This window comes from Oncorhynchus kisutch, linkage group LG9 (genome assembly GCF_002021735.2).
Source record: "Oncorhynchus kisutch isolate 150728-3 linkage group LG9, Okis_V2, whole genome shotgun sequence".
NCBI lineage: Eukaryota > Metazoa > Chordata > Actinopteri > Salmoniformes > Salmonidae > Oncorhynchus > Oncorhynchus kisutch.
In genome coordinates this window covers 28,452,654-28,468,242 of record NC_034182.2, presented here as the reverse complement: position 1 = coordinate 28,468,242, position 15,589 = coordinate 28,452,654, and the positions used below count along the sequence as shown (strand labels likewise).

Sequence of the window (15,589 nt, the reverse complement as noted above, 5' to 3'; positions counted from 1 at the left end):
CCAATCCTCCGTCTGTAGCCCCTCAGTGCTATGCAGACATAGGCCTCAGATCACTGGACAATGTCTGTGTCCCAAATGGCACCCTATTCCCTATATATTGCACTACGTTTGACAAGGGCCCATAGGGCCAGTCAAAAGTAGTTCACTATATAGAGAATAGGGTGCGATTTGGAATGTATCCAATGTTCTTAATAACATTGCTCTAGAACTGGATTTTTTTTGTTCCACTTTCCAGCTGTGACCCTATCTGTCTCCACCCATGTTAGGACTAATTGTCAGCGGTAAAGGTCTGGGTGGCCTCTGGTTCTGGTTTGTTAGTAAATTAAGTATATGGGTTTCAAGTGTGTCCTCGGTTTTTCTCTGATGTTGGCTTATCGAGTCATTTATCTATCATGGACGTCACAAGAGGCTGCTGAGGGGAGAACGGGCTCATGATAATATCTGAAATGGAGTAAATGTAACGGTACCAAACATGGAAACCATGTTTTCTGATGTTTGATAACATTCCATTTATTCCATTCTAGCCATTACTATGAGACTGTACTCCGCAATTAAGGTGCCACCGGCCGCCTGTGATGGGAATGGAGAAAAAAAAGTGAAATCCAATTTTGTATGTGGTGGTTGCATCATGGGAACACATGGAAAAGAATGACTTATAAAGGATTTTAGGATAAAAACAAGCTGCTCACACACCATGTGCATCAGTACACTGAATCTTTTTTGGTAGTTTTCGACTGCTCTGTACTGTACATGACTGAAGATGTAAAAGGGTAATGAATACATCTAAAGATTGATTGACGGATCGATAGTAGAAAAATCAATCACTCTCAAAGGGGAGGTTCAGTATTTTATAACTTTATGTTAAATTGTTAAATGGGTCCTCACACTGAAAGTAGTCTTTGGGCCAGGAAAGTCTGTAATTCAAACAGCCTCTTGAAAACGTTACTTTCCATTAGCTACCAGTAGCTAATCATTTATGGAAAGGAAGGGAGCATAAAAATCAACTGAAATTAGCTCTTTTTTTTGGTTTGACCTTATTTATAGGTGATTTGTCCATTTCTTTTGCCATGATCACTTAAATAAATGTTTCGCTAGTGCTTGCTAAAGTTAGCTGATGTTTAAAGAAAAAACATCATCTGTGATTTGGTTATCATCTAACATTGAGTTGTAAAATACTAACCTTTCCATTTAAAGCAAACGACCCTTCTCCAGTCAGTTATCCACCAAACCTATTGATCATGCTAGAATCAAACCTGTACTCAACTTTCTGCTTTCTTTCTCCTTCTTCAGTGCTGCCACCTCCACCGATTTGGTGGTGTCCATCTGTGTCATCTTCGCCATGTCCTTTATCCCAGCGAGCTTTGTCCTCTTCCTCATCCAGGAGCGTGTCAACAAAGCCAAGCACTTGCAGTTTGTCAGCGGCGTCAACCCGGCCGTCTATTGGGTCGCCAACTTCGCCTGGGATATAGTAGGTTATTTTCATGAAATAAAATAATTACAAAATTCAACTGTATTTCCAATGATAATCGGAAATGTGTATTTCTGTAATTCCCAGCCCCCGGACACCACTCATACACAAACGAAAGGCTGGAAGCAGCACAGAGGCAGCCTCTGAGCAGTGCCCCTGGAACACATTTGGTATTAAGTACCTTGCTCTAGGGCATAATGGCAGTAGGTGGCACCTGAGATTGTGATGTCAGCAACCCCCTGGTTTCCTGCCATTTCGCACCTAATGAATGATCAATACTTAATGAGACTGTGAGGAAGGGATGGACAAGCACAAACCCCAAATAAAAGTATCGAAACCCCAACCAAATTCTTTCTGGATGTTGTAATTGGTAGAGTGGTGATTTCACTTGAATTCAGAGGGATAGAAGTAAGGTCACAAGTGAGGCCTGTGTCAAATAATCCACCAAACTTTCTGTCAGTGCCACATGATGCATTTTAAGTAGCCATTTAAGGTGTCCATATTAAGACATCCTCAGTAAGTAGGTTTGGATAAGGATACATAATCCTAGTGTACCTAGGAATAGATCATCCAATGGCTGACTCAAACAAATACTCATCAGCAGCAATAATGGTAAATATACTTTTGATCGCAATGGCTGTTAAAAAGCCCAGGCCTGAGTAACTGTTATTGACTAGAGCTGAATTATTGACACTGGCAAACAGTGATGCAAAGTGGTACAACGTTGATACTTTCCCTCAGGCTTAATAGCGGTAAACAGTCTATCAGGTAACATAGAGAAAAAAAGAAGGTGGGAGGCAATAGCTCAGCACTGCTAGCCGTGCGAACAAATGATCTGTTGACGAATGCTGACAAAGTGGAGGAGAAATGTTATTATGCAGGCAGCCGAAAGGTTTTGGCTAGGAGCAGATAGCATTGCCATTTCCATTTTCCCAACAATTGTATTATTATATGGCGCCAAAAAATCTTTAAAGGGATGGTATTGCAGAGTTTTGCTGTTAAGGTTTTATAATCGGGCTCATGGATTTCAATGTTTTATATGACTGTGTAAAGTGCCTCCTAAGTAGTGTTGAAGCCTTAGGGCACAGAGTGGGAAATGTGGCGTAGAAGTTTAAAAATCACATAGGTTTCTCTTATTTTTGTCTTCACACAGATTCATCATGCCAATTGCAGTATTTAGCCATTCTTCATCCAATATCATGATTGTAAGCCTTCAGATATAATATTTAGATTATTTTATACTACGCTTTGGTAAATTGTGAGATGGTTTTCTTTCGATTTTTCCAGTCAGGCCAGCCACAGACTCATGTCCTCCTATGAAGGGGAATAGATTGCTCTCGTGTTAATTAGCAAATGAAAGAGGGGAAGCTTGGAAAGCTAATTAAAACCTAATCTATAGATTTCAAAATCGTGTGGAATTCCCATTTTCTTGAGTTCAACATCTTCATCATTATCATCATCTTCTTTCTTTCAGAGAGAGGGACCTTAGCCTGATATGTCTGGGCGTCATTATAATTATGTAGTAAAGACATTATACGCTTAGATGTTACCTTCCCAGAACTCCCCACGAAGTGATAAAATGCTTAATACGGGGTTATGTGGCTTTTTTCTTTTACAGTGTAACTACATAGTCTAACAAGTGGTTATATTCTTTATTACAGTGTTATTACAGTGTAATTATATGGTCTAACAAGTGGTTATGTTCTTTATTACAGTGTTATTACAGTGTAATTATATGGTCTAATAAGTGGTTATGTTCTTTATTAGTGTTATTACCCTGTAATTATATGGTCTAACAAGTGGTTATGTTCTTTCTTACAGTGTAATTATATGGTCTAACAAGTGGTTATGTTCTTTATTACAGTGTAATTATATGGTCTAACAAGTGGTTATGTTCTTTATTACAGTGTAATTATATGGTCTAACAAGTGGTTATGTTCTTTATTACAGTGTTATTACAGTGTAATTATATGGTCTAACAAGTGGTTATGTTCTTTATTACAGTGTAATTATATGGTCTAATAAGTGGTTATGTTCTTTATTACAGTGTAACTACATAGTCGAACAAGTAGTTATGTTCTTTATTACAGTGTTATTATATGGTCTAACAAGTGGTTATGTTCTTTATTACAGTGTAACTACATAGTCCCGTGTCTAATAGTCATCATCATCTTCCTGTGCTTCCAACAAAAAGCCTATGTGTCCCCTCCTAACCTACCAGCTTTGATTTGGCTACTTGTAATGTATGGGTAAGTAGCACCAGAATGATATCCATATTTTTATGTGCTGACTTACCCAGTTCAAAATTGTGATTGGACTATGGATGTAATGTTTATATGGAGCAATGCCGATTCATGTTCAAACCAACCCTCTGAATGGCACACATACACAATCCATGTCTCAATTGTCTCAAGGATTAGAAATCCTTCTTTATCCTGTCTCCTCCCCTTCCTCTACACTGATTGAAGAGGATTTAACAAGTCACATCAATAAGGGATCATAGCTTTCACCTGGATTCACCTGGACAGTCTGTCATAAAAAGAGCAGGTGTTCTTAATGTTTTGTATACTCAGTGTAGTGTGTAGTCAGCAAACATCTCATGCAACCTACAAATAATATTTGAGCCCTGTTCAATTTCAATTCACCCATTTTCCACGTAGTATGCCACAGTCAAGGCATTTTAATAGTGAAGTGAAGCCTCTTCCCGGAGTTTGTTCTGAAACCTTCATGTCTGTATACCCCTCTTCATATATCTCCCCCTTTCTCATTTCCTATTGTACTGTTTAAATAGTCAAATATGAAAAATGAAGCTTCTGTTCATGTAACCGTCTGTATTTTCAGGTGGTCTATCACACCCATGATGTACCCAGCCTCGTTTATCTTCAGTGTCCCCAGCACGGCCTACGTGGTGCTGACCTGCGTCAACCTCTTCATCGGCATCAATGGCAGCTTGGCCACCTTTGTCATGGAGCTGTTCGATGATGATGTAGGTGGTGCGGGTTGCCGCTTTCCTAAATCGTCAAATGTACCGTGTCCATATTAGGAGCTTCAGTGTTACAAGGTGTCGGCGTCCTTTTGACTGTGAGGCTGTCCTAATTTTATTTTATTTAACTAGGCAAGTCGGTCAATAACAAATTCTTATTTACAATGACGGCCTACACCGGCCAAACCCGGACGACTCTATGCCACATATGCGCCGCCCTATTGGACTCCCAATCACGGCCGGTTGTGATACAGCCTGGTTTCGAACTAGGGTCTCTGTAGTGACGCCGCAATTCCTTAGATCGCAGCGCCAGCCGGGAGCCCAGGGAGCCTAATATGCACACCGTACATACTGGGCGAAAAGTACACATGTTTTATCAAAGAAATGTCTGCTCAATCGACTAATATATCAGGAAGATTTCATTTTTTGACTAGCTAACTGATCCCTGTCCTCGATATACTACATTGTATTCTTGGATAGGCTTTCAGCGCATGCAAGGAAGGAGCTTTTCCTCCAGGAATGACTTTTTAACTTTTTACCAATTCAATGAGTTTCAAAGGTGGTATTTTTCAATGATCTTTTATGTTTAGTTGTGAAGTTAGGATTGTGTCTTCAGCGAATGTGCTTCACGCATCTTTCAATGAGCGTCAATGTATACCAAAAGCTTCCCTTTCTCCCGGGAGAATCAAAATACAAAGACGGAGAAAAAAATCTATAAAGAAAGCAAGCAAGAGAAAAAGACAGAACTTGAGAGAGTGTTAAAAGGATAGATGGAAACAATGAGGGAAGTAGAGAGAGAGAGATGCCACTTCTCAGTCTGTGGAAGTCAACGTTTTTGACATGTTTACTTGTGTTTAGACTGAATTACAAGCATTTCTTCTAAGGATGCTTAATTTACTTAGTTTAGCTGTTCTTAATAAGCTGGAACTCAAATGTACCTAAATGTGTTAACACACACAATCATACAAGTATAGTTTCTAAGTTGTCCTCACCTTTTTATATAATGAATGAACCACATTATATATAAAAGTAAAAATAAGAAACAGTTGGTATTAATGTGGGCTGCTACATAATGGGTAAAAGTGAGTGAAGAACAGTTAAGTCTTGACTAACATTGGTATTCAATGTCTTATTTTTTTGTTAACATCATACTTTGCTGCCTTTATATGCTAAATTAAGATGCAATTTGTGACTTTGAACCTGGCAATTGATTTAATTATAATACCTTCCACTTTAATTCACAATTGTAGATTTTCATGTGAGTGTCTTTCATGTTCAGGTAAATGAATAGTGCTAATTATTTTCCTTTGCCACAGTCTGTGTGTGTGTGTGTGTGTGTGTGTGTGTGTGTGTGTGTGTGTGTGTGTGTGTGTGTGTGTGTGTGTGTGTGTGTGTGTGTGTGTGTGTGTGTGTGTGTGTGTGTGTGTGTGTGTGTGTGTGTGTGTGTGTGAGAGAGTTTGTGTGTTCACGCATGTGGGCAATGCGTGTGTGAGAGAGAGTGCATGCGTGCTTGTCCGTGTGTGTGTGTGCATGAGAGAGTGTACATGCGTGCTTGTCCGTGTGTGTGCATGAGAGAGTGTACATGCGTGCTTCTGCGTGTGTGTGCGACTTCACTCTGACAAATTGCAATATCAGGTTCCCCCATCTGAGTTTCTGCTTCAAACGTCAGCTAACTCTAATCTCCACTCCAAACTGAGCACATTTTAGCATCACTATCCATGTTTCCATACACAGTTTTTATGCAGGTAAACTCATACCGTATATCTTTTTTTTTATGACAGCTGTGATGGAAACTGTGATGGATTTTATAAATACCAACAGATAATGGTGGGATCTTTTTGTGTCGGGTAAAATTAATTATGTGAGAAATGGTGGTGGAAATGCCTTTATGCGCAAATATTGACATAATAACCATCATATCGAAGTAATATATATTGATGATATGGTGTGTGCTCCTCCCACTACGACAAGGGAAAGCATGCAGTTTATTAGGCTACAGATAACCTGATGAACTTCACAGTGTGGTGAAAGTGCACAGTGATCATGATGCTCCTTTCCAATAAATATTGAGGGTCTGATTCTGATGACATGATCGAAAAGTTTACTTATTTATTTCTTATCAATGCTTTAATGCCGATTGACCCCCCCCCCCAAAATATTCTCGCTCTAATCCATAATAATCACATCAGTGGAGGCTGCTCAGGGGAGGATGACCCATAATAATGACTGGAACGGAGAGAATAGAATGGCATCAAACACACGGAAACCAAAAATATAAACGCAACATGTTTTTTATTTATTTGATTTATTTTACCTTTATTTAACCAGGTAGGCTAGTTGAGAACACCTTTATTTAACCAGGTAGGCTAGTTGAGAACACCTTTATTTAACCAGGTAGGCTAGTTGAGAACAAGTTCTCATTTACAACTGCGACCTGGCCAAGATAAAGCAAAGCAGTTCAACACATACAACAACACAGACTTACACATGGAATAAACAAACATACAGTAAATAATACAGTAGAAAAAGTCTATATACAGTGTGTGCAAATGAGGTAAGATAAGGGAGGTAAGGCAATAAATAGGCACTGTGAGGTGAAGTAATTATAATATACCAATTAAACACTGGAGTGAATAGATGTGCAGAAGATGAAAGTGCAAGTACAGTCGTGGCTAAAAGTTTTGAGAATGACAAATATACATTTTCACAAAGTCTGCTGCCTGAGTTTGTATGATGGCAATTTGCATATACTCCAGAATGTTATGAAGAGTGATCCGATGAATTGCAATTAATTGCAAAGTCCCTATTTGCCATGCATATTAACTGAATCAAACAAAAAAACATGTCCACTGCATTTCAGCCCTGCCACAAAAGGACCAGCTGACATCATGTCAGTGATTCTCTTGTTAACACAGTGAACACAGTGTGAGTGTTGACGAAGACAAGGCTGGAGATCCCTCTGTCATGCTGATTGAGTTTGAATAACAGACTGGAAGCTTCAAAAGGAGGGAGGTGCTTGGAATCATTGTTCTTCTTCTGTCAACCATGGTTACCTGCAAGGAAACATGAGTTCAACTTCTCCCAACCATCCAGGAACAATTTGGTGACGAACAATGCCTTTTCCAGCAAGATGGAGCACCTTGCCATAAGGCAAAAGTGATAACTAAGTAGCTCGGGGAACAAAACATAAATATTTTGGGTCCATGGCCAGGAAACTCCCCAGACCTTAATCCAATTGAGAACTTGTGGTCAATCCTCAAGAGGCGGGTGGACAAACAAAACCCCACAAATTCTGACAAACTCCAAGCATTGATTATGCAAGAATGGGCTGCCATCAGTCAGGATGTGGCCCAGAAGTTAATTGTCAGCATGCCAGGGCGGATTGCAGAGGTCTTGAAAAAGAAGGGTCAACACTTCAAATATTGACTCTTTGCATCAACTTCATGTAATTGTCAATAAAGGCTTTTGACACTAATGAAATGCTCGTAATTATATTTCAGTATTCCATAGTAACCTCTGACAAAAACATCTAAAGACACTGAAGCAGCAAACTTTGTGGAAATTAATATTCTCAAATATTTTTGCCTTGACTCTAGAGATACTGGGGTGCAAAAGAGCAAGATAAATAAATAAATACAGTATGGGGATGAGGTAGTTGGATGGGCTATTTACAGATTGGCTAACATGTTGGTCCCATGTTTCATGAGCTGGAATAAATGATCCCCAAAAAGTTCCATATACACAAAAAGCTTATTTCTCTAAAATGTTGAGTGCAAATTTGTTTACGTCCCTGTTAGTTAGCATTTCTTCTTTGCCAAGAAAATCCATCTACCTGACAGGTGTGGGATATCAAGAAGCTGATTAAACAGCATGATCTTTACACAGATACACGTTCAAGTTTTGAGGGGGTGTGCAATTGACATTCTGACTGCAGGAATGTCCACCAGAGCTTTTGCCAGAGAATTGAATCTTCATTTCTCTCTTTTATAGAATTTGGCAGTACATCCGTCCGGCCTCACAACCGCAGACAATTTGTATGGCATCGTGTGGGTGAGCGATTTGCTGATGTCAAAGTGAACAGAGTGCCCCATGGTGGTGGTGGGGTTATGGTGTGGGCAGGCATAAGCTACGGACAACGAACACAATTGCAATTTTTTATCGATGGCATTTTGAATGCACAGAGATGCCGTGACGAGATCCTTCATTGTCCATTCACCCGCCGCCATCTCCTCATGATTTAGTATGATAATGCACAGACCCCTTTCTCAAGGATCTGTAAACAATTCCTGGAATCTGAAAATTCTATGGCCTGCATACTCACCAGACATGTCAGCCATTGAGCACGTTTGGGATGCTCTGGATCGACGTCTATGCAGCATATTCCAGTTCCCGCTTATACCCAGCAACTTCGCACAGCTATTGAAGAGTGGGACACCATTCCAGAGACTACAATCGACAGCCTGATCAGCTCTATGCCAAGGAGATGTGTCGTGCTGCATGATGGTGGTCACACCAGATATTGACTGGTTTTCTGATGCATGCCCCTACTTTTTTTATACACTGCTCAAAAAAATAAAGGGAACACTTAAAGAGCATGGAGGCGCTACCAAGAGACAGGCCAGTACATCAGGAGACGTGGAGGAGGCCGTAGGAGGGCAACAACCCAGCAGCAGGACCGCTACCTCCGCCTTTGTGCAAGGCTGAGCACCGCCAGAGCAGTGCAAAATGACCTCCAGCAGGCCACAAATGTGCATTGGTCTGCTCAGACGGTCAGAAACAGACTCCACGATGGTGGTATGAGGGCCCGATGTCCACAGGTGGGGGTTGTGCTTATACAGCCCAACACCGTGCAGGACGTTTGGCATTTGCCAGAGAACACCAAGATTGGCAAATTCGCCACTGGCACCCTGTGCTCTTCACAGATGAAAGCAGGTTCACACTGAGCACATGTGACAGACGTGGAGAATGTTCTGCTGCCTGCAACATCCTCCAGCATTACCGGTTTGGCGGTGGGTCAGTCATGGTGTGGGGTGGCATTTCTTTGGGCGGCCGCACAGCCCTCCATGTGCTCGCCAGAGGTAGCCTGACTGCCATTAGGTACCGAGATGAGATCCTCAGACCCCTTGTGAGACCATATGCTGGTGCGGTTGGCTCTGGGTTCCTCCTAATGCAAGACAATGCTATACCTCATGTGGCTGGAGTGTGTCAGCAGTTCCTGCAAGAGGAAGGCATTGATGCTATGGACTGGCCCGCCCGTTCCCCAGACCTGAATCCAATTGAGCACATCTGAGACATCATGTCTCGCTCCATCCACCAACGCCACGTTGCACCACAGACTGTCCAGGAGTTGGTGGATGCTTTAGTCCAGGTCTGGGATGAGATCCCTCAGGAGACCATCCGCCACCTCATCAGGAGCATACCCAGGCGTTTTAGGGAGGTCATACAGGCACGTGGAGGCCACACACACTACTGAGCTGGTTTTCCACTTTAATTTTGAGTGTGACTCCAAATCCAAACCTCCATTTGTTGATCAATTTGATTTCCATTGATCATTTTTGTGTGATTTTGTTGTCAGCACATTCAACTATGTAGAGAAAAAACTATTTAATAAGAATATTTCATTCATTCAGATCTAGGATGTCTTATTTTAGTGTTCCCTTTATTTTTTTGAGCAGTGTGTATATCTGTGAACAACAGATGCATATTTATATTCCCAGTCATGTGAAATCCATAGATTAGGGCCTAATGAATTTCCTTCAATTGGATGATTTCCTTATATGAATTGTAAATCTTTGAAATTGTTGCATGTTGCATTGATATTTTTGTTCAGTATATTTGATACCATTGCACTTATTCCGCTCCAGCCTTTACCACGAGCCCGTCCTCCAAAGCCTACCTGCACTTTATCTGTGAGCTGTTGGCTAGAGGATACATGCCAAGACCAGAATAAGGGAATTTGCTATTTAATGCAACAGTTTTTGTGACAAAACTATCGGGAGAGTGGAAAATGCGATAGAAACACATTGAACTTTAGATTTTTATTCAGTACATAAAAACTTCAGCAAAAAAGTAAATTTTATGTGCACTACGTCATCACGCACTGGTTTTTATCTGCAACAAGTCAATTTGGTGGAAACACATCACTGGTGGGAAGATCTGTCACCAATTGGATGGAAACCTAGCTTTGTCTTACGCTCATGTCCTTTGAACATTCATCTTCTTTCCACTCTCTCTGGTGTCTCAGACACAGCTTAATGTTGGCTGTCTTCCTTTTTACATAATGAGACAAACTCATTTGCATGGCGATTTCATTATCGTCATTGCCGTCGTTCATCATCGGTTTGTTTTTTTGTTTGTCTGTTCGCTGGCAACCTCCCCATCAAACAGTCATCTTTTTGTTGTGACTTGTTTTCCCATATATTTATCGGTGTTGTTCTGGCAAATCATATTCCTAAGGGGCTCTGGCAATATAATAATGGTATGCATGCCGGTTGCTGCCAATCTGGCAAGTGACCTACCGCTCTCTTCCTTGTCAAGGGCATTTGCCTAGTGTATTAGAAAGCCTGCTGGGTAGTGTAGCTCTCCGGGTCAATTGAGACATTGCCGATGGGGGACAATGACAGCCCAGCTATCACTCCTGGGAATGTAAAAGCAGATAAGAGCCCTGTAGGTGGCCACGAGCCGGGGCTGATGCATCACTTATCCTACCAGTTAACTGTCACATTTGAATCACCTGGAAAAATGGGCTGTGACATGCTGGGATGTTGGTGGTTTCCACATTTCCTCTGTTCCTCTGTTCTGTTCTGATAAACTGGATGAACAGAGGAACCAAAATGGCTGCCGTAGATAAGAACGCACAAGACCACGCCCCAGTTCACTGCGGCAGGTTGTAGAGAGATATCTGACAGCTCCATCTTTCTCCGTCGTCTCTATTTCCACACCTTCATTCTATCTCGTCCACCCTGCGCTGCAACGATAGCCAAAACGGGAACAGCAAAGTTGAAGTTCTCTTCATTCTTTGTTGTATTTCTCCACTGAAGGTCAAAGTTAATACACCTAGCTCCCCGCTATGGGAAGATGTCTAGTAGTCTAGAGGGAAGGAGTAAAAATAGCCAAAACTGGAGGGAAAAGCAAAGCATGGCTGCAGCAGCACATATATTACTTTACGTCCCAGTTTTATCTGGAGACTGAGCGAGGGAGCATGGGAGTTTTCTCAGCTCCCTGTGGATCGCATCTATCGCACACTGCCTTGTATGCATGAGACAGTGTTCGAGTCAATAGCCCAGCCGTTAGCCACTCAGACAAGCCGGTTGGGCACCTAAATGGATCTGGCCTGGTTGGGGGCCTGAGTGATTCAGGAGGGGGGCAGTCGATGGGGCTGTATTAGTTCTGCCATGTCATGACCCTCTGTACTGTGTTTTGGAATTGCTATGCTGGGCATTATGTCTGGAACTTGTCTACTCTCCCAGGGAATTGCCGTTTAATTGTACTGTGTGTGTGGGTGGGGTGGGTGAGTGGGTGGTTGGGGGGTATTACATACATAAATATTTGTATTCCTAACAGCTCCATGTACTGCTGTCTACGTCTTTGAGATTAATATAGTGTTTTGTGTATACAATGTTACATTCTATTTTGGATGTGCATTACTGATTATGAAGTTTCCCTTTAACGTTAACACATCTAGTTTGAGAAATTGGCTAATGGTCGCCCTCCCCAAAACTCTTTCAGACATATATATATTCCTTTTTGTAAGTCCCTCCGGTCAAGATGAAGGCGATGCTAGGGGAATATGAACACTAAAGCAATATGGGTCAGACTAGAGCCTTGGAGTTTTTTTTCACTTCAGAACCCATTTGGAGATGATTTATGGGCATATAGCACAAACTTTGAAGAAAATTGTCACGCGTTTCATCATCGCCTAAGAGCTTCTTAGATCTCCTTGATGAACACCCAGTCGAGAGAAGATCTGTTATTTCATGTATTGATCTCGAATTAGGTCTCTATTCCTTCACATTCTTCTTGATGACAAATGGGCCCCGGCTGTACAAGGTCATTGGTTTGCTTTTATTATTTCAGTTTTTCCAATTCACTTATGTTTCTAACTTTAGGCTCTTTTAGCCTTTTGCCAGCTTCTTGCCAGCTCCTTTGCTTGATTCCAGCTTTAAATTCTAAGACTTTACTCAAGGGATTGTAGTTTAACTATGATTAATAACTTGTTCAAATGTAGTTGAGTGGGAGTGCATCCAGTATGTGTTGATATGACCAGATATATTCAAATTGAGCTTCTTACCATTGACAATAAAAGGTAGCTAAGTAATACATTATATGGATGGCCAGGATCTCATGCTTGACGTTTTGTTGGCCAGCGTGACCTTAAGTCCTTGAGAGAAACTTGTAAAAGTTGAAAAAGGCAAAGATGAATTGGCAGACCTATTGCTGGACATTTGAGAGTTAGCGTTGACACCATGATCAATTAGGTATTTTCGTTATGCATACTTCCCTGCAGGGAATTTAGGCCAGTGCTCGGACAGCCCAACTACTCACAGGCAGAAATGCTCAATTTACTGCTGCATGTAGACTACTATTGACATTCCAACTCTAACCTTTGATCTGTAGCTTAAGTTTGGCCATTAACAGAGAAAATATTTACTTGAAGTTGAGCTACATCATTACTGCTGTATACCCAGAAGTCATACATGAAGACCTAAATAAACTTTATTTTAATGATGACGGTAGTGAGTTATTTACCCCCAATGACCAAAGACCCCAATTCAATCCATAACAGATAAAGGAAAACTTTACCTCTAATTGAATTGTGAATGTTTGCACAATATCGAATGTGTTAACTCAGAGTTAGCTGCAAACACTCTGTGTGGACAACGTCATTGGGTAATGCCTCTGGACCACACCTGTGCTTGAAAAATATAGCAGAAACGTGTATGAATCGCAACGCGGTTTATCTTTATCTACAGTTGATTGAATTGCGGGCCAAGTTAGGCCTTTTCATGACGCCATTCCTCAAACTAAAGTAACAAATTGCAGAGCAAGTACAAATCCCCATGATGAAATCTGACAACATAAGGTGTCATCCGTGATTCTCATCTGCCGCTCCACATTGCACTGTGTTAAGCAACGCATGCCACTTTTCGCCCTGGGTCTACCGAAGGAGGAAACGGTGAATTTATGGTTTTCACAAGGTACGCTAGCGTCTTTGAAGACTACCCTGAGACCAAACAGATGCATTTTTGCATAAGCTGGCTTTAGAACGGCATGTAAATACAGAAGTGGCAATACCTACTGTATCTCTTTCTTTCTTTCTCTCTTTCGCACTCTTCATCTCTATCATTCACTCTCCCCCATCTCTCTCTCTCTCTCTCTCTCTCTCTCTCTCTCTCTCTCTCTCTCTCATTCCCTCAATCTTCGGTAATGAAAGCAATGTGGAAAACCGACGTTGGCGGTGTTGTAGAATCAGTGCAGACTGGCTATCTTTCATTCTGTCTTCATTTAATTAATTAGGGCTTGTGTGTTTTAAAAGGCACCATCGTTCAGCAATATAGCTACAGGGAGAAGGGATTTCAGGAGGGGTGGCTTAATCATGAAGGGAGAAAAAGGAAATGTCCGCAACTCTGGTATGCTCCCATGGTGATTTAGCCACACCCACAAAAAATACAACGTTTTGATCCGAGTTGGATCTTCGTCAGGTCATATATCACTGTGAAACACCTATTTAAATCAACTCTAGATGGCTTGTACATCCGGTCAATTCAATACATCCATTACATTGAATACATTAACATCACAATAAGTATTACACAGTAGACATATGGAAAAACATGAATACATTTAGGTTTGTATCTACTTTTTTCTTTGATATGTTCATCTGTCCTGCACCTAATTCATTGGATTTGCATATATTTCTATAATTTGTTTTTAAATCAGGAAGGGCCCTAACCTGGGTAATGAAAAGCCAATAAGTTGGTGTGTGTGTGTGTGTGTGTGTGTGTGTGCGCGCGCGCAAGTCCATCACTGTGAATGTGTCTGTTATAGCAAGTGGGAAGGTATATCTTTCAAAGTCTCAGTGCTTGGGATGAGAATGTTTGTATCTGTATGTATGAGCAGCTGCTCCTGCCCTCACGTAACGCGGGTGAGGGAGACATCACCGAGTGAGCGTGCCCTAAATGACAAGTCAAGGCTAATTTCCATGTCATTTAGCAAGCAGTGTGCCTCCACTGATGAGCGCACACAGAGGATGCGCTTTAATTATCTGGGGAGTGTCGAAACACTCTTAATGCCAAGAGCACTCTTTTCCAGCCACTGCAAGCTCCAAATCCAAATCACTCGACAGACTCGTGCCTCCGCATGTGCAACACAGACAGCGGGTTCCCTGTAATGTGATGTCATGCCATAATGTGCCCTCATGTTTTGCCGTGTTTCTTGTCTTTTATGAGTCGCTAATACGTTGTTTTTGTTGTTTTTCTTTTTCTTTTCCCTCACAGAAAATCTCGCACATCAATGACATTGTGAAGCAGGTGCTGCTGATTTTCCCGCACTTCTGTCTGGGTCGAGGGCTCATCGACATGGGCAAGAATCAGGCCATGGCCACTTTATTTGAACGCTTCGGTGAGCATCCTCCACACCACCTTTGCGCTTAAATACCACATGATAGGGAGTAAATTGTTGGGGGGAAGAAAATGTGAAAAAATAATGATGACAAAACTGTAAAAGTGTAAATAATGCCACACTATTTCTGAAGTGATCACATAGGCTTCATCCTGATATATACTCTCACTGTACTGTAAACTGATTTGAATAAAAGTGGCATTTTAATATTATATTACTAAGAGTCATCAGTGAATCATCAGATTCATCAAAACTTTTCCCTCCCAGCAAGATGGAATAACATTTAAGGGGTAGGATGAAAGGTCAAATGAAGCTGAGTAATTTAAGGAAAAGAAAGAAAGGACAGTACAGTGTAAAGAAAGACAATGTCATGGCTTTAGCTTTGGTTTTGTCTTTCAAGACTCAATAGAGAATAACAGGTGCAAACTTTCCACTGCTGCACATTGTTGTCTAAATATCCTTGAAAAGAAATGGAGGGAATTGGCAGATTCATTTAACTCGACAGTTGATTGTTGTAG

General features: G+C 41.3%; 1 protein-coding gene across 2 annotated transcripts in view; it reads left to right on the top strand.

Moving 5' to 3' along the window:
• Nucleotides 1-15,589, top strand: part of LOC109896499 (phospholipid-transporting ATPase ABCA1-like) — a 296,174-nt gene that overhangs the window by 221,105 nt on the left and 59,480 nt on the right. For both annotated transcript variants that reach the window (XM_031832341.1, XM_031832340.1), the window contains 4 exons: nucleotides 1,291-1,468; nucleotides 3,602-3,717; nucleotides 4,310-4,454; nucleotides 14,948-15,071. In XM_031832341.1, the coding sequence (XP_031688201.1) occupies nucleotides 1,291-1,468; nucleotides 3,602-3,717; nucleotides 4,310-4,454; nucleotides 14,948-15,071 (563 nt within the window). The remainder of the gene's footprint in view (nucleotides 1-1,290; nucleotides 1,469-3,601; nucleotides 3,718-4,309; nucleotides 4,455-14,947; nucleotides 15,072-15,589) is intronic.